Source organism: Eptesicus fuscus, chromosome 23, assembly GCF_027574615.1.
Source record: "Eptesicus fuscus isolate TK198812 chromosome 23, DD_ASM_mEF_20220401, whole genome shotgun sequence".
NCBI classification, from domain to species: Eukaryota; Metazoa; Chordata; class Mammalia; order Chiroptera; family Vespertilionidae; genus Eptesicus; species Eptesicus fuscus.
Window position 1 is genome coordinate 5,762,925 of NC_072495.1, and position 18,599 is coordinate 5,781,523.

The following is an 18,599-nucleotide window of genomic DNA, read 5'->3' on the forward strand; positions in this document are numbered from 1 at the left end:
TTCTTTTAAAAACAAAAAGTGGAGGCCTCAACCTCAGATCCTGGGGCAGGCCACAATGCCAGGCTAGGATTTAATTTTGTTTTCTAATGTGTTTGTTTTCATTGTATTTATTTTTACATTTCTTTGGGGCTAGAGATTCTTGCTTTCAATCTGGTCATGATAGAAGGTAATGATAGAAAGTGTTATAAAAATCCACTTACTTTCCAAAGGCAGTGCATCTAAGGAAAACTAGTAGGAGGTGACAAATAATACGAGTTGGCTGATCTGGCAAAAACCTCACTGTGGTTCTGGAATGATTGGTTGCAATTCGAGGGATACCGAACGAGATGCATAGTCTGACCCTTAGGAGATGCTGAGGGAATGTGCTGCAGAGTTAGGGAGCAGCCTGCCCCGGGGTGTCTTTGGACAAGGTCAAGAAGAGCAAGTGTTGGATGGTGGCCGGACCATGCAGTGCGACAGGAGGCAGAGGACTAGCCAGGCTGCTATTGGAAGTGGCCTGGAAGCCCGCACCTCCGCAGCGGCTGCTTATGCCCTTGTGCAGCCCAGACCGGGGAGGGCAGAATGTCACCAGATGCCCAGATGCGTGGGTCACAGTCAGCGGCAGGAGCGCCCCCTAATGGGAAGAACCCCATCCCAGTCCTTAAAAGTGCCCAGTGCAGCCAACCCTTAGAGAGAAGAACCCAGTAACACTGCTAGTCTGTCTCCTTTCCCCTCCCCCTTCTCAGAGCTTTGCTGCAGCATCAAAGGCTGGAGAGGGTGGGAGGGAAAGAACCTTAGCAAAAACTCAGCCTGCTCTCCAGGCAGCCAGGCTCCTGCTTTGCATATTTCTTTGCCTGGCAGGCTGCTATCATCTTTCTCTGCCCGGGACAGGAGCCTCCAACCAGCCCCTTGCTTAATGGAACCCCATAACTCTTCATTCCTGGGCGCACGTGGAGTTAAGCAGGTGGCACACAGCTGGCATTTCTCACTTAGGAAGCTCACCGGGCACTTTTGATTAGAAGGCCCCAGAGGCCCAAGGTTTAATATCTTCCAAGTTAGATTCATGAACGACCTGAAAGCTCAGGCCTGCGGCTGGCATTTGATGGAGCGTGCAACCTGTTGCTGGGAATGGGATTTATTTGCTCAAGGCAGGGGGAAGGAGCGGAGGACAATTAAAAGGGGTTTTGAGTTTTTAAAGGTGCTTAGAAGACATTGGGCAGAGGAGGGACGGTGCATCCCTGCTGACAGAGCCAGTGTTTTTAACCCCACCTCTGACTGGAACGAGCTGCCTCGGAGCGGCCAGGGCCTTCGCCACGTAAGGCCACATCTGGTGCTGAGGATCGGGATGTGGGCGCATTCGGGAGGCTTCTTTAGCAGCCCCACCCGTGGTTACAAACGTGGGTGCTGTGAGCATCCTCACATGAGTCCCCAAGGTCAAGTGGGCACCGAGGTGGCAGCGCTGGGCTGATAGTCTGTCTTCAGAGGTGGCTGCCCGCCCCCCCCCCCCCCCACACACACACACACACTCCCCACCATTCACCCAGCCGGGGTTCTGGGCCTGGTGGTGAGGATGTTGGGGGAGGGACAGGAAGTGGCCGCCACGAGCTGCCAGATTTCTGTCCCAGCCACTGTTTGGGCAGAATGAGTCAGTTTGGACAGAGGCCCTTGGAGATAAACCCACATGGTTTTATTTCATTGTTTCTGACAGCCTCTTTAAGGCTGGTTTACAACGAATGTCTCACACTTGCTGTGTCATCTTGGCCAAAAGGCTCCCTGTGTCACCGGGATGTGAGGTGGGAAGACGGCCTTATATGAGCTGCTTGGAGCCAGGGCTGGGAGACATGGTGGCCTGCGGACGAGATAAGAAATTTTCAGTCTCTGCTCCTCCTCTTGGAAAAAGGATGTTCGTTGAGGAGAGAGAGACTGAGAGGGAGTGTGTGTGTGTGTGTGTGTGTGTGTGTGTGTGTGTGTGCGCGCGCATGCCTAGAGGGCTACTAAATATCTCCTCCTGCCACTAGAACACCTTCTCCTGACCCCCAGACTGACACTGTATGGAGGCCAGCAGGCCTCGTTCATCTCCATGCCATAGGTGTTGTTTGTAGCCACGATACAGTTTCCATTCACCGAGGACCTATGACATGCCCGAGTCTCAGAGGCAGTGAAGACAAAACACCTGGGTGGGCACAGCCAGCCTCGGGAGCTCCTGGCTCCTCTGCAGTCACTGCCCTGGGGACAGGGAGGACGTTAGAAATGGACACCTGGGGTGTCAGTATTGGCTTAGATTTCCTCTTAAATTCCCAGGCCATGGATGAATGGTTCATCCTTTTCTTGCTGATTTCCTTAAGTAAACTTTTTTTTGGAAGGATAATACACCTGCCAGAGTGTCTGGATCCTAAGAGCACAACCTGGTGGATTTTCACTAAATGCATCTCCATAGAACAGGCACCAGATCAAGGCCGCACCGCCTGCCCTTCACAGCCCGCAGCCCCACGGGGCACCTCTGTGCTGACTCGAGGCACGTGGATCCGTTTTGCCTGTCTTTCTCATTGTATAAATTCAGTGTGAGTCTTGTGTATCTGGCTTCTTTTGTTCAACATTTTAATGAACTTCATTCACGTTTTTGTGTGTGTGTGTGTGTGTGTGTGTGTGTGTGAGGGGGGGTTTTTTGTTTTGTTGTTTTGCAGTTAGCGATGGTTTGTTTATTATGCAGTACGGTATGAATATAGTTCTTTTTGTTATATGGATAAATGACAATTTATCAATTTTTCAGTTGGTAAACATTTGTGTTAGTTCCAGCTTGGGGCTATTAGGATAGGTTGCTATTAACATTCTGGAACATTCTAGTACATTCTAGTACATGTCTGTGGGTGAATACGAGTATGTATGCCTGCCGGGTACATGCTTCGTTAGGGGAGAAATTGCTGGTCGTGGGTTATTTGTATATTTCACATAGCAGATGCGCCAAGCTGTGGGCGTACCATTTATGTCCCCCAGTCAGTGTTAGCTTATCCCGTGGCTCCCGACGCCACGGGGCAGTGAGAGAAGCAGATGTTCGCGGTTGCTGCTGGGGAGGAGGGTGCGCGGGAAAAAGACGGGTTGGACATGTGAAGCCTGCAACCTGTCTTGGTTTTCCTGAGCAGGGGAGTCGGGGAGTCGGGGAGCCGGGGAGCCGGGGAGCCTGTTGCAGTTGTTTGCGGCGCCATCTGCCGCGGGATGGTATTTTCTTGGCTCTGCCCTGTAAGGAGTGTAGGTGTCTGTTCAGGACGGAGTATCCAGGGGAGGGAATCTACCCACAGTCCCGCCTTGGGAATATTTAAATGTCAATGTGGTTAATTGGCTGCGCAGCCCACCCCACCTCCAGCTCTCCTCCCGCAGCCTCAGCAGACACACTGCCTGCCTCACCCGCCTCACCTCACCGGCCTGGGGGACAGCTTTGAGTCAGCGACCCAGACAGGTGAATCAGACTCCCTGTGAGTCAGCTACCCTGCGACTCTCACCTTAAGCAGGTGAGGAAGTGAATCTTAGAGATCATGGGCTAGCATTTTGGGTGAGTGAATGGATGGATAGAGAGATAATAGATATGGTGTGTGTGTGTGTGTGTGTGTGTGTGTGTGTGTGTGTGTGTGTAAACTTATGTAGGCTTGCACAAGTGTTTGTTGACCATTTGCTACCTCTCTTAGTAGCCAGCATTACCTGAGTACTTACCATGTGTTACACACCCGATTTCATGTGATTCTCTTATGAACCCTAGAAAGCAGGAACTATTGACTGCATTTTACTAACAGTGAAACAGAGGCTCAGAGGGGTTAACTCACCTACCTGGGGTCACAGCCAGTGGCTGACAAGCCAGGATTCTAACCCATAGCATCTAGCTCTAGGCCTCCGTTCTCCTAACCACTGTTACACTTCCCACCAAGTGCCAACATGGTACGGAGCTCCATTTTTCATTCTATCTTCCTGCTCACTATGCGAGGTAGGAATCATTAGTTCCCTTTAACAGATGAGGAAACAGGGCCAGAGAGGTTAAGTACCCACACCAAGACACACAGTCACTCAGGAAGAGAGCTGGGATTTAGCCTGAAACCATCTAATACGGGAGCTCCGACCTGACCCACACTATCTCAGCCAAGTCTAGCACACAGCAAGGGCTCAATAAATTCTAAGGGAATGAATAGAATGCCTATGGTATTTCAGCAATAAAATCATAGATCAAAGAAAAATGCAAGCTCTTATGTTGAGGTAGATGGAAAATGAACTTTCCTAATGTCATTCCGGCTTCTTTCAGCCAGCATTGGACCCTGTGAGTGAGACGTGGTGCTAGGGGCTGGGGATGCTCCGGTGAATCTGGAACTTCATTCATTCATTCATTCACTCATTCATCCCCTCCCTCCCTCACTCGTTCATTCAGTGACTATTTACTGAGTGCCTGGTCTGTGAGTGCCTGGTCGGGCTCACTTTGCAGGGGAAGGACAGATGTGCATGCCAGCAACTAAATGAGAAGGTGTGACTGTCACTGCATAATGTCCCTTTCCATCTTGTCATTCATCTTAAACCACTGGTCCTGGAAATGAACTCAATGAGGCTGAAAATAGTTTGAAAAACCCTCTATCTAGACAGGCATCTGGTTTGGGGGAAGTATTATTGGTCTTTACACACTTCTGTCTGAAGACTAATGCATCATTTGCTGATGGTAATTAGTATGCATCAGTGGCCACTTTGCTGGTCTTTTATCACTGTCCCCACAAACCACGGCTCCTGGCGAGCGGGAGCAGCTGGGATGAGTGGCCGGCAGAGTGCTGTCTGAGTGGGGTCTGAGGACCCGTCCATCATTGGTGTGTGCACAGCTTTCCCTCCTGAGACTCTGGGAGAGAGGGAACTTCCTAGATTCCGCAGGTGTCCTTGGAGGCTGGGGTGGGGCGTGGGGGTGCTGGTGAAGATCCTGGAGAGCCCAGAAGAACTTGCTCCCAGACCCGCCTCCCAGAACCAGCCTGAGTTCCCGTCCCAGGCTTACTATACCATAGGATTAACGGGCATGTCCACAAGTCCACCCTATTACATGTCACTTCTAATAACTGTGTGGGTCACCTCATCTTAAAAACATTTTTATTGATTTCACAGAGGAAGGGAGAGAGAGAGAGAGAGAAACATCAATGATGAGAAAGAATCATCAATCAGCTGCCTCCTGCAACCCTCTACTGGGGGTTGAGCCCACAACCTGGGCATGTGCCCTGACCTGGAATTGAACCGTGACCTCCTGGTTCATAGGTCGATGTTCAACCACTGAGCCACGCCAGCCAGGCAAGGTCAACCTCATCTCAACAGCTACCAACGATTTCTCTCGTCCTTTTCAGCCTCTGTAAAGGACGGACCCTCTATTCGGTGGTGCGGGACGCCAAGATCGTCTTGGATGTCAATAAAACCAGGCAGATTGCCCAAGAAATTGTGAAGGTACCGTAGGGTCTGGGCCCCCCCTCCCTGAACCTCAGAAAGACTGTGCCCCCTCTTGAGACTCATAGTCTGGCTTCAGACCAATAGTCTGGGCTTCAAAGAAAGCAGACTTGACTTGGCAAATGTTATGCCAAGTGTATTTAAGAATTTTGCCCCAAGATACAACCATTAGGGCTGGTCTATCAGTGTTTGGTTCCTATCTAGTGCCTCGTCATCATGATAATTGGACATGTACAGGGACCGGGCGGGGAACATTCTCCTTGTTAGCATCCTTTACTCCTCAAGCCCTTGAATTCCCAGGTGTGTTAGCCATCTCTCTCTGGCTGCTGGGGAAACATCCAATTATTGGATGTTGTTTGGAATTAAAACAAGCAGGAACATCCTGTGTTTTCTGGCAGATGCCTCATTAGTCAGTTGTATCCGATCTTTCATTTCCATTGGAAGTGTCAGGACTAAGGGGTGAGAAGCAATAAAAATGTAACCTCATAAAGGCAAACAGATCTCTAGACACCCACCCTTGAGCTGCACCTTCAACAGGTTCTTCTCCATGTTTTTGATGATCAAGTCCTGTTACGTCTCTTGAGGAACGCAGTGTGTTCAGCAGGGGCAGGGGCGGGGTTAAGTAGACTAAGGAGCAGGTCAAAGAGGAATGGGGGGCAGGGGTGGAGACAGCTAATGAAATTCTTTCTCAGGGGCCCTCATCTCAGATTTGTCCCCACCCTTTTTCTTCTGGAGAGATCTTCCTTTGTTTCTACTTCAGGAAGCTGAGGGGCTAGATGGAGCCGGTCTTGCAGTGGTCTGAGGGCAGGGGGCAGATCTGTGTCTTGGGGATCCTGCCTGTTCCACCTGCCAGGCCTTCTCCCACCCACCTGTTTGCCTTTGCATCTGGGCCCTGGTTCTGCTATGGGTGTGGTCCCAGGGGCAAAGCAGGGAGCGTGAACCGGGACCCCAGGCCTCGGTGGCAGCGAGCACTCAGGTTTCCTCTGACAACCCTGTCGCCTTGTTCCTGGCAGGGCATGGGCTACCTCCACGCCAAGGGAATCCTGCACAAGGACCTCAAGTCCAAGAACGTCTTCTACGACAATGGCAAAGTGGTGATCACAGACTTTGGGCTCTTCAGCATTTCCGGGGTGCTGCAGGCTGGCAGGTGAGAAGTGGTGGGAGGGCTCAGAGGGGTTCTTGACAGACAACGATCAGGACGGGGAGTCACCCTAAATGGCTTTAGTGAACTAGACGTGGTGTTAGCCTGAGGTCACCTCGCTGAGCAGCCAGGCCGCCCTGTGAGGGTGCAGGGCTGACTCCCAGGTGGGCACCGAGCATCTCCAAATCCTGCAAAGCCCTGGCCCTTGAGTTTCATTGAGGACTCTTCCCTCATCCCAAGTGCTCACCCGGAAGTGGGAATCACCCAAGAGCCTCCCTCCAAGTTTTCTTACGAATCCATTCATTTTAGTGGAGCAGGACTTCAGTTAAGAGCGAGGGATTTTAAGTCAGACACACCTGGGGCCCAGCATGGCTCGGCCACTTACTTACTAACTGTGACTTCAGTCAAGTCATGGACGTTTTCTGAACTTCAGTTGCCTTGTCTGCAAGGAAAATGACGGATGGGGTTGTGCTTGCCTCCGGGTCCTTGTGCGGATAAAATCAGATGCCACATGCAGTCCAGCGCCGTGCCTGGGGCACAGGAAACTACAAATAGTAGCTGCTGCTGAGTTGTAATTAGTATTAATTTGCATAGACCTCCTCAATATCACACAGGAGAATCATTAACCACCAGTTAAGTAATTAACTCTCAGGCGCCTCTCACCCTAGAGCGAGGTGACCGTGTGAAAAACAGCTTGATCCCAAGTAAACAACCCATAATTCAGAAGGGCCGCCTGTGTGGCTTTTAATTTGGAAAGTGTGCACACACACACACACACACACACACACCACGCACACACGCACGCACGCACACTCCAAACCCTGCGTGTTTTCTCTAACGGAGCTCCACGTATGACGAATGGCTTGTCTACCCAGAGAGGCAGCCTCACAGTTTCTCTCCTTCCTCTTCAGTTTCTCCCCTTTGAGGATAACTGGTGTCTTTGCGCTACACCCAGGCCTCTCCAAAGTGAATTTTCTTCATGCTCCATAATACTTTAGTCTGCCAGTAAGTCCCACCATCCTAAGTCGGGTGAGACTTGACCTGGCTCTTTCTGTGTGATGCGGAAACGAACAGAAGCTTAAATTTCATTTTTAGATTTTACTCCACCCCCCAAAATTTGCCGTAGTCTTCAGAACCATCTAGATAGAGCATCTAAGGTAAGAAAATAGGCAGAAAATGATCAAAAACATCAGTAAATAGAGAGGTGGAAAGAGGCCTCGAGTCAGAACCCAGAAGCCAGGCGGGCTGGCTCCCCGGCAGCACTTATTTCGAGGTTTGCTGCGTGGGGACCGGCACACTCCCCTGTCGCCATCGCCACAGCCCCTCTTTCTTGGATGGCATTCTTACTTTGGGCTCTACTCTCAGCCTCATTTCTGAGTCCTCAAGGTAGAAAAACACATCCCACAGGTGATACCTAAGCCCACTGATGGTGTGGCCCTGGCAGCTAACACAGCCCTGGGCCAGGCATTGTCTCCCTTTCGTCCCTGCACCGGCCATGTGAAACTATGTACCCATTTTGTAGGTGGGAAAATAGAGACTGAGGTCTCTCAAAGTCACAGAGCTAGTAAGCAACAGATGGGTCCTTAAATCCCTGCTGTTAGCGGGCGATGTGTATATCCTGTCCGCTGTGTAGGGCACAGGAGCAAGTCACGTGTCACTGATGGTGAAAAACTGAAATTTGGACCGTTTCCTTATTTAATGTAGAAATTTGAACAGTGATGCTCAACTACACTCTCCCGCCCCTGCCTGGGACATTGTGATGTCTGCAGACCTTTTTAGTTGTCACAACAGGCAGAAGAGGTGCTACTGGTGTCCAGTGGGTACAGGCCAGAATGCTGCTCACCGTCTGCCATGCGCAGAACGGCCCCACCCGAAGGACTAGCCAGCCCAAACCAGAACTCAGACTCCTGCAGCCTCTCTCGTCAGGCTTCTCCCGCCCCCAAGCGAGGTCTGCAGGACGACTTCAGGGAGGATATGAACAAACATTTTCCATATTAATTTTAATGTGTACTTAAAGAGTGCTCATTCCCACGTAAGGTCATGTTAAAAGGTAACCTATTAAAATACACAGGAGTGAAAAAAATCCATTTGTTGTAAATAATAGTCTAGCGTAGCACTGTCCAAGGTGGTCGCCACTAGGCACAGGTGGCTATTTTAACTCTAATTCAAATAAGTAAAAAGCTCTCTTCTTCAGTTGCATCGGCTGGATGTCAGCTGCTCAGTAGCCGGGATGGCTAGTGGCTGCTGTATTGGAAGCGGAGGGTGAGAATAGCTGCTCTCAAAGGGCAGGACCCCCCGCTGTGGGATGTGAACGAATGAGTTCAGGAGGCGATGCCTCGCCTTGCGGAGCTCAGAAGCTTGGCCTGGAAGAAGCCTCCAACCCAGCCAGCCTGGGGTGCCCAGCAGACACCCCAGAGGCCCCACTGCTGTGGGGGCTCTGGCCCGTCACAGCCACACTCCTTTTTGTTTGTTTGTTTGTTTGTTTGTTTGTTAATCCTTACCTGAGGGTATTTTTTCCCCATTGATTTTCAGAGAGAGAAGAAGGGAAGGATGGGAGGGGGGGGAGAGAGAGAAGCATCAATGTGAGAGAGACACATTGATTGCCTGCCTCCAACACATGCCTGTCTGGGAATGGGGATCACCGGGGATCGAACCTGCAACTCAGATATGTGCCCTTGACTAGGAATCAAACCCGTGGCCCTTAGGTGTGCAGCCAACACTCTAACCACTGAGCAACGTCAGCCAGGGCACATCCTCACTCTTGATGGTTGGAGATACCCATCCCCTTCTCCCACACCTGCCCACTCTCCCGTATCAACCGGTCCTTTCCTAGGAGAAAGGGGAGACTCGCGGGAGGTCGGACTTCCGTCTCAAATGGGAAGTTCTGCACTTGCTAAAGATGGAGTGTGAAGAAGGGAGCCAGCTTCCCGTCTCCTCTAAGGGTGCCTCCCGAGGAATGCTCACAGATGCCCAGAGACGCCCACGCAGCATTGTTGACGGGGCTGGAAGGGGAGCCACCAACCCAGGCACCCGGGCTTGGATGGACCCATTCGAATGGATACACAGGATGGGGTCACCTGTGCCACGCACACTGGTTTCTAGGGTTCGAGAACACCCCACACGGGGCCTGCCTTGGACCTTTGTCTCACTACCCCTCCTGCCTACAATTTTCTTGTTCAGAGGGCTGGATCCTTTGGGTCATGCCCATCTTAGCTCACATTTTACCTAAAGCCAGCTTCCTCTTATCTTTGACACTTTCCCTTTTTAACTTTGTGTGCAGTGCTTATCGTTTGTGTCTTTCCTGTTTATTTAAGTCACTTGTCATCGCCTTTTCCTACCAAAGTTCGGGCTCCAGGAGGACGGGGCCCCTTTGGTCCTGCTCTCCGCTGGGCTCCTGGTGCGAGAGCAGAGCCTGGTGTCAGGGTGGGGAAGGACTGGAGTCACGTGACAGGCCTGTTCCCCGCTGAGGCTGAACAAAGGGCCACTCTTCCCTGTTGCTCCAGCGCCATGGGGAGATGACCAGGGGGTGGAGTTGGGGGGTGCCTGCCATGCAGCGCAAGAAGCCCCAGCCCTGGGGCCAGCTGGCAGTGGGTAGAGGGGCAGCCCCGGACAAGCACTCAGCACTCGGAGCCTCAACTTCTCTTGTGCAAAATAAAGAAAACAGAATGGACCAGGACAGGTGGTTTGGGGATTTGAGATGATGTATGTGAGAGGTTGTGTGCGCACGCAACCTCTGTCTGTACTTCCCAGGAGCACCAATGTCGTATTCGCTGATACATGTGTGTGGAGACTACAGAACATGACTCCACAAGTGATGAGACGGCTGTATTTATGGAATGCAGTGGGGGAGGTGCGCCTCAGAGGCGAAGGGACCCCACGATGGTTTGGGTGTTGCGTGTCTCTCTGCAGACCAGCCTTCCCTGTGCCACTACCACTGGGTCTTAGCCTCAGGTACAAGGTCAGGCAGTGCCCCCACAGGGAGGTGCAGGAAGCCAGCAGAGATGGCACAGGGGCTTGGCTCCGCGCTGGGGCCTGACCCTCCCAGCCAGCGACACAGGACTCACTCTGTGCTTTGCTTTCCAGGCGGGAGGACAAGCTGCGCATCCAGAACGGCTGGCTGTGCCACCTGGCGCCCGAGATCATCCGCCAGCTGTCCCCCGACACGGAGGAGGACAAGCTGCCCTTCTCCAAGCACTCGGACGTCTTTGCCCTCGGGTAGGCGCCACCCTGGCCTTCGAGAGCCTCAGCCCCGGTAGAGGCCCACGGCCCAGGTTTCCTTCGCTGCTTTTGGGAGGGACAGGGCACCTGTCTGTGGGGGCAGAGTGGCTGGGTTTCTGAGATTGGGGGGATCTGATGGGTGCAGTAGAAAGGGTGGCCCCAACAAATCTTCGTGCCTGGTTTCTAACTGGTTATGGACCATGGCAGGCTACCTGGCTCATTCACAACCACATTACTGTGTGCAGAATGGAAAAGAGAAGGACAGGATTGAGGCTGGGTGACCAGTGCAGGCGGAGATGCTGGTGCTGTCCACTGAGTCAGTGCCAGCGGGTGTGGGAACAGGGAATGGAGACGCATTCAGAAATGGGAGCGATGGGGTTTGATGGTGGACGGAATGTGGGTGGCGGCCAGATTTCCACCTTAAGCACCTGGGCGGAGGGAGAGTTAGCACCTCACCAAGGTAGAGAGACCCTGGAGGTGGGACAGGAAGGCAAAGAGGGCCGATTGTACACAGTGATTTGAGCTGCCATGAGCTGGCCAGTAGAGCCAGTGGAGCCAACCAGAAGGCGCAGAATCTGCGCAGCTCGAGCCTGGGAAAGAAGAGTTCAGGATTGTCGGTAAAGGGCAACCGCCATCCTGGGAGAGAACCCGACGTCTGTGGTTTTTTGTTTTGTTTTTAATTGATTTCAGAGAGGAAGGGAGAGGGAGCGAGGGATAGAAACATCAGTGATGACAGAGAACCATCGATGGGCTGCCTTCTGCATGCCCACACTGGGGATCGAGCCTGCAAGCTGGGCATGTGCCCTGAACGGGAATCGAACCATGACCTCCTGGTTCATAGGTCGACGCTCAAGCACTGAGGCACACGGACCGGGCTGAATGAGATGTCTTTGGGAGTAGAGAGGGGTGAGGATTCAGGACACACAGCCCCAAGGTGCGGGCCGGGTGCTCTGAGAAGGTGCAGCTGGGAAGGCTACTGTGCCCTCCTCCCTCCAGTGGCCCGGCTCACCCTCACCTGAGCCGTCCCGGGTGGGGGCAGGGCTGGTGGAGATGACGCTGGGGAAGCTGCCCGGGAAAGCCGCAGCCCCGCAGGTGTGTGTAGATACACTGAGCACCACGGAGGGATGTTAGGCCATCTTCCACGGAAAAGTACCCACTGCGCCCCCTCTGTACAACCTGGGAAGGGGGTTCCTGGCACATTAGGATTCTCAACGACTGTCACTTGGACCCCATTAGTGGCTGTCATTTTCCCTGATTCGTTTATGCACCAATCTTGATCTAGTTAGGAACTGTTATCTGAAACCAAATTGCGGTAATTAAGTTGGTATATTTTCATATAAATTTAGCAAAAGAAAGAAGAATGTAATTAACAAAATGTACCGAAGTAAGTAATTACTTTTCCACTGGTGTTTTCATCTTGAGCAACTTGTATTTTTCTTTAAGTGAGTTTCTCTTGCAAGTTGGGTGCAAAAGAAAGTTTTAAGGAGACCTTTGTTCCTGACACTGTTGCATTCTGGTTTCCTGCCAATTAGATGCCCCTTGGTGCTTGGGAACGCCATGCTCAAGCATGACTTAGAACAAAAGGGACTTTCAGAAGCGCAGTGAGCGCTGTGTCCGGGCTCTTATGAACAGGTGTCATGACCGTTCCCCATTGACAGGTGAGGAAACAGGCTCCGAGGGGCTCAGTGACCTGCCCGATGTCAGGCAGGAGCTGGGAGTCAAACGTAGGGCAGCCTCACTCCAGATTTGGTGCTGTGACCCAGGGAGTCATTTCACCTCGCAAAGCCCTAATTAAAGATCATAAACCCACGGAGGTGTTGTAAGGAGTAAGTGAGCAAACACCCAGAGGGCACCCAGCCCAGCACGAGCTCTCGCTCCCACAGCCTCCCTTTCTCCTTTCACATGAGCGGCGCCTGCAGCCTGCAGTCTGTCTGTGCTCCTCACCAGCCCTCACCCATCAACTACAGGTGGTGTCCCCCCAGATAATTCTCTGCCCCCATTGCATGATGGGGCATAGGGTTGCCAGTCGAGCACAATGGCCAGTGATGCACTTCTGTAGTCAGATGAACTGGATTCAACCTCTGTTTGCTGTGTGACTTCGAGTAAGATAACATAACCTTCCTGGGCCTCGGTTTCCTCATCTGTAAAATGGGGATAATGAGAGTGCCTCCTGTTTTAAAATGGAGCTTTCATTGTTATTCAGATATGATGGGCCAATAGATGGGGCTACGACTGCCATTGAAAGGGTGCTTTGTTACTCACAGTTCCCAGAAGGACAGGGCATATGTACCGAGAAGTAAACACTCAATCAGTGTTACTGTTTATTGTGATGATGATATCAACCACTGAGCACTTAACTTGAGAACTTCCTGAGCATCTAAAGCAACATCCCAGCCCTGAGCGGCAGCACCCCTCCCCACCCCAGAAGGGTGAGGTCAGCAGGGAGAAGCGATGCTGAGGGAGAAGTGGAACCCTAGAAATAGCCTGATTGACACAGTCCTCTGATTCAGAAGGGTAACAGGGTGCTTCGTGCTCTTTAAGGCAGATTTACACAGATTAGCCTAGATCGGAGGAAAGGTCAGCTCCGAGGATGGTTTCAGGGAGTCCCTGAGTTGCAGAGCCTTGTTCTCAGTGAGCTTGTAACTAGACCAACAGTGGATCTGTGCTGCCTGTCACTACTCAAGCCAATAAAGCGGAGACAGGGTTGAATCATAGATGAGCGTTTATTCCAGTATTGCCGGCAGCATGGGAGAGCAGCAGGTTATCCACAAAAATCTGCTGTGCAGCCCCCCATAAGCCAGCTGCTTATATAGACATAAGTACAAAGGAAAGTAGGCAAAGGGCAGTTTATAGGAATGCAGAGGCTAGAGGTCTTCAAAGGGCTGAGTGATTTGCAAGGGCTGGGGTTACCTGGGAAATAGCGAAGGAAGTGCCCAAATTAACAGGTGAGCAGGCCGGAGGTTTGCAAAGGCCTGCAGGTGTGCCAAAGGGGCTGGGGACCTTTGCTCATCTTTCCAGGTAACAGGCAGCTCCAAATGGGGAGGAAGGGCTGCATCTCCACGTCAGCTCCAGCCAGGGAGGACTGCGCCTTCTTTAATCAGAATAAAACGGTCCCGGTTAACACGGTTAATATTTCTTACAATATAGCTGGTTCCCCATCATTCTGTTTTTAACCCTTTCAAGCTGAGACCTGTCCTCACGGAAAAGCTCCAACACCCGCATCCCAGGAACACCCACATGGTCCTCACTGCCCCCCACACCTCCCAGCATCGTTTATCCTGCCCAGCCTGGGCCCTGTCCATTCCCATGTGCTGCTCACAGGAGCAGACCTTTCTGCAGTCATTACACTGTCATTGTCTATGAAACACGTGATGACAAAGTCAATCCTTCTAGAATAAACCTGGCATCGCATTGTCCTCCACTCAGCATCCCAGATAAACAGTCTCCCACTGCAGTTGGCAGGTTAGGAAACCTAGACTCAGGGAAGTGACGTGACCTCCCCAGCATCACGCAGCCGGTGCGGAGTGGAATCAGAACTTGAACGCAAGGCAACCTGACTCAGACCGTTTTCCTCCTTTCATCTATTCTACAGGATGATTCATACTTAGAAAAACCCAAGCACAAAAGGGAAAATTCCTATCCTGTCACAGAGATAGCCACTGTTAACACTTTACAGTGTTTCTCTTCATTCTTTTGTCGACCCATATGTAATGCCTTTTTAAAAAGAGTAACATTATATCTTAGACATAGTTGGGTTTTTTTAATTTAAAATGATATATTGAGCATTTTTGTCATGTCAGCAAGGTTTTTTTTTTGAAATGTGTTAATAATGTAGGATTCCATGTCATTTTATGGGTTTACCATGATGCATGCAGCCTGTTCCTTTTACTGAACACTTGCGTCATTCCTGCTTTCTTCAATGTTACGCATCATGTTGTAGAGAACATCCTTGTAAATGACTCTTATATCCTTAATTATTCCCCTACAGTGGCTCTCTAGAATTACAGGTCAGAGGTCACAGCCACACTCTATTAAATTACTCAGGTTCTAGGTTTTGATTCATGCTAATCAAGGCACCAGGGACGGTATCCTGGGATAAGCATGACTCTAAGACACCAAGAAAGCCTTAAGCAACCCCGTGAGGAAGAAATAGGGGACAGAGTGATCAGCCAGCAGGCTGGCGGGTGCGTGGGTGTTAGTGAAGGGATACGAGTAACATATCACACCAACACCCCTTTAACAACGTCTGCCAACAGAACAATCTGGTATGAACTTCACGCCAGGGAGTGGCCTTTCAAGACCCAGCCAGCAGAGGCAATCATCTGGCAAATGGGCACAGGCCTGAAACCCAACCTCAGCCAGATCGGCGTGGGAAAAGAGATCTCGGTGAGTCTGGATGGTGCCAGGTTCAGGGCCTTCTTTTTTTGTGTGTGTGAAGGTTGCAAGTGCTTTCCCAAAGGGTAACCAAAAAGCATGCCCACAGCCTTGTCCTATAATGATTTGGAGCTTAGAAGGCAAAACTCTCTGAACCGTGCCTGCAATTCAGGTTCCTACCATCAGGGGCGCAGTAGCACTTGGCCAGGTTTTACTGGCAATGGACTTCTAAGTTAAGTAGAACCAGGGAATCCTTCTTTTTCTGTCAATTTAAAAAAAGACCTTCATTAAAATATCACTGGTAATCTAATTTTAATAGCATCTATGTTAAAAAATTTAAGGCATTGTTCAACTCAGAACAGAAACAGAAAAGCCTGAGTATCTATATATATAAAAGACTAATATGCTAAGTGTCTGACTGTCTGACCAGTTGCTATGATGCACACTGACCACCAGGGGGCAGACGCTCAACACAGGAGCTGCCGAGCTGCAGTGACTTGGCAGCAACGGTTCTCAGGTGATGTACCCCAAAACCAGAGAGGAGGGAGCCCAATTCCCCATGGGGCCGCATGATTCCACCTTCGGCCGTGGGTTATGTTGTTGCTAGGGCACTGTTGGCACCAAATCTGGCTTACTGCACACTTGCATTTGTGTTCCACACCCTGTACGACAGCAACTTTGCAGACTGCCCTCTCGCACTCCGGGACCCCTTGGGGGATGTCGAAGAGCCAGTTTCGGCCCGATCCCTGTAGGCCAGGCTGAGGGACCCCACCTGCTGGAGGGACCCCGCTCACTCTGCAGACGCCGGGGAGGGGCCGCAGGAGGTTGGCTCCAGAGTGTGTCCGGCCCATCTCGTACAGTCCTGCCCCACCGGCCACCTTCTAATTAATTTCCTTTCAGTGTGCAGGAATCTGTGCACCAGGTCACTAGTATATTAATAATTGCCCTCTAAAACATAGCATGAAGAATTCCTCTGTTTGTTTGTTTTTTTAATCTTCACCCAAGGATATTTTTTTCATTGATTTAAAGAGAGTGGAAGGGAGGGAGGGAGGGAGGGAGGAAGGAGGGAGAGAGAGAGAGAGGAAGGGAGGAAGGAAGAGAGAGAGAGAGAGAGAGAGAGAGACATCGATGTGAGAGAGTCACGTCAATTGGTTGCCGCCCACATGCCCCCAACCAGGGCCGGGAGCCTTCAACTGAGGCATGTGCCCTCTACTGAAATCAAACCCAGGACCCTTCAGTCCGCAAGCCAACACTCTATCCACCGAGCCAAACCATCTAGGGCGAATTCCCCTCCTTTGATCAGAGACAGATGAGTCAGGAGGGAGTAATTATCTGGAATGCTTTTAAGGACTGCCTGCCTCTTAAATTTCCTTTCTCAGGTGAGAATATTACTATAAGTAAATTTCCCCTCTATGACTTTGAAGGGCACTTATAGAATTGTGATGTGGATTCCTTTTCTCCCTCCCCATTAAGAACAATGTTCACAAACTCATTGAGGAGTATTTTATTGATCTCAGAGTATTCCAGGCCTTCTAGAATAGGGCTAACCTAGTCTGCCATATGGCCTAGAACAGTGGTCGGCAAACTGCGGCTTGCGAGCCACATGCAGCTCTTTGGCCCCTTGAGTGTGGCTCTTCAACAAAATACTATGTGCGGGCGCACACGTACAGTGCGATTGAAACTTCGTGCCATGCGCAGAAGTGGGTTTTCAGCCTGGGCGAGTCTATTTTGAAGAAGTGGCATTAGAACACTCAAGGGGCCAAAGAGCCGCATGTGGCTCGCGAGCTGCAGTTTGCCGACCACTGGCCTACAAAGTAGGTGAGTAGAAGGATGGATGGATGGATGGATGGATGGATGGATGGATGGATGATGGATAGATCATGGATGGGTGGATGGATGGATAGATGGGATGGATGGATGGATGGATAATGGATGGGTGGATGGGTATATGAATGATGAATGGATAGATGATGAATGAGTGGTTGGATGCATGGATGGATCTTTGGATGGATGGATGGATGGATGGATGGATGGATGGATGGATAGATGGACAGATGGGTGGATGATGGGTGGATGGATGATTGAAGAATATGGAAGTGGGACAAACGGGTATACAAATGGACAGATCCAATGAGGTTCTAAGGAGTAATATAGACATCATTTATGTTAAATCATCACATATTGGCTTCTTTTAGGACATCCTCCTCTTCTGCTGGGCCTTTGAACAAGAGGAGAGACCTACCTTCACCAAGCTCATGGACATGCTGGAGAAACTGCCAAAACGAAACCGCCGCCTGTCTCACCCCGGGCATTTCTGGAAGTCGGCAGAGTAGGTGTTCTCCCTTGGCCTCTCTCCCCGCTGCCCATGTCCTCTGGCCTTGGTCACCTGTTGCTCCCTTCCCCAACTCCTCTGCCAACCTTCTCCTTCCCATGCACCCACCTCCCTCCCCCGCCACCGTTTGTCCCTACCAGGTTTCTGTTCAGGGGAGTCTGCTCTGGGATTTGGGCCCTAGCACTGCCATGTGGCTACTGTGCTACCTCATTGCCTAATTCTCCCCGATGAAGGCTGATGCCCAGTGGGTGGAGCATCCCGTGGCAAGGTGGTACCCTGAACCCACCAAGCCCCACATGTCAGGTATTCCGCATACCCCTCTACAAGGCCTAGCTTTCAGGAAGTCTTCCCTCAAACCAGCAGCCTGTCCCCATCAAGGCAACTCTGAGCTCCCAGCATTCTCTGTTACACAGACAGGTAGGGCAAGTTCTCCCTACGCCCTGCCACAAGCGTCTCTGACTTCCTCATAGGAGGCTCTGTGCTCCCCTCGCCCTTATTCCTGGCTGGACCCCAGTGGCTCTGAGGCAATACGTGTGTTTCTGGGGACCTCCCTCAGTGGAGTGTCAATGCCAGAGTCCTTCCCGAAGCCGCCGGGGCAGCAGGGGTTTGTAATCTGCAAAGGGGACCCACCAAGAGGTCTTAGCTCCAGCTGGCGTGTTCCAGGGGCGTGGGCGGCTAAGTCAAAACTCACCTCTCGCTTCTCAGGTTCGCCCCTCTGGTGGTCACATCCGAGGAGCTGTGGTTTCTAGAATCTCGTATGTCTCAGCCCATGGTGGGTTGGAGGCAAGGCAAGCCCGTGTTCCAGAGACGGCCACCTCATATTTAATGTGTGTTCAGATCACCTAGGGAATTCTTATTCTGTAGGTCTGGGTGGGGCCCAAGATCTTGTATTTCCAACAAGCTCCAAGGTGATGCTGGGCGGCCGGTCCATGGGTCACCCTCTGAGTAGTGGGGCCTGGACCTCTGCTGTCCAATACCAGCCACTCGCCATGTGTGGCCACTGGACACTCGGAGTGGGGAGTGGAATGGAGATGGACTGTAGGTGTGAAGCCCATGGGATTTCAGAAGTAGGAGAAAGAAGAGGATGCAGCATAATTTGTTACATCA

The 18,599-nt window shown here is 51.4% G+C and overlaps 1 protein-coding gene across 1 annotated transcript in view; it reads left to right on the forward strand.

Moving 5' to 3' along the window:
- Positions 1-17,493, forward strand: part of KSR2 (kinase suppressor of ras 2) — a 272,198-nt gene extending 254,705 nt beyond the window's left edge. The window contains exons 15-19 of the mRNA XM_054712551.1: positions 5,331-5,427; positions 6,441-6,574; positions 10,652-10,783; positions 15,043-15,172; positions 17,356-17,493. Coding sequence (XP_054568526.1) covers positions 5,331-5,427; positions 6,441-6,574; positions 10,652-10,783; positions 15,043-15,172; positions 17,356-17,493 — 631 coding nt within the window. The remainder of the gene's footprint in view (positions 1-5,330; positions 5,428-6,440; positions 6,575-10,651; positions 10,784-15,042; positions 15,173-17,355) is intronic.
- The last annotated feature ends 1,106 nt before the right edge of the window (positions 17,494-18,599 follow it).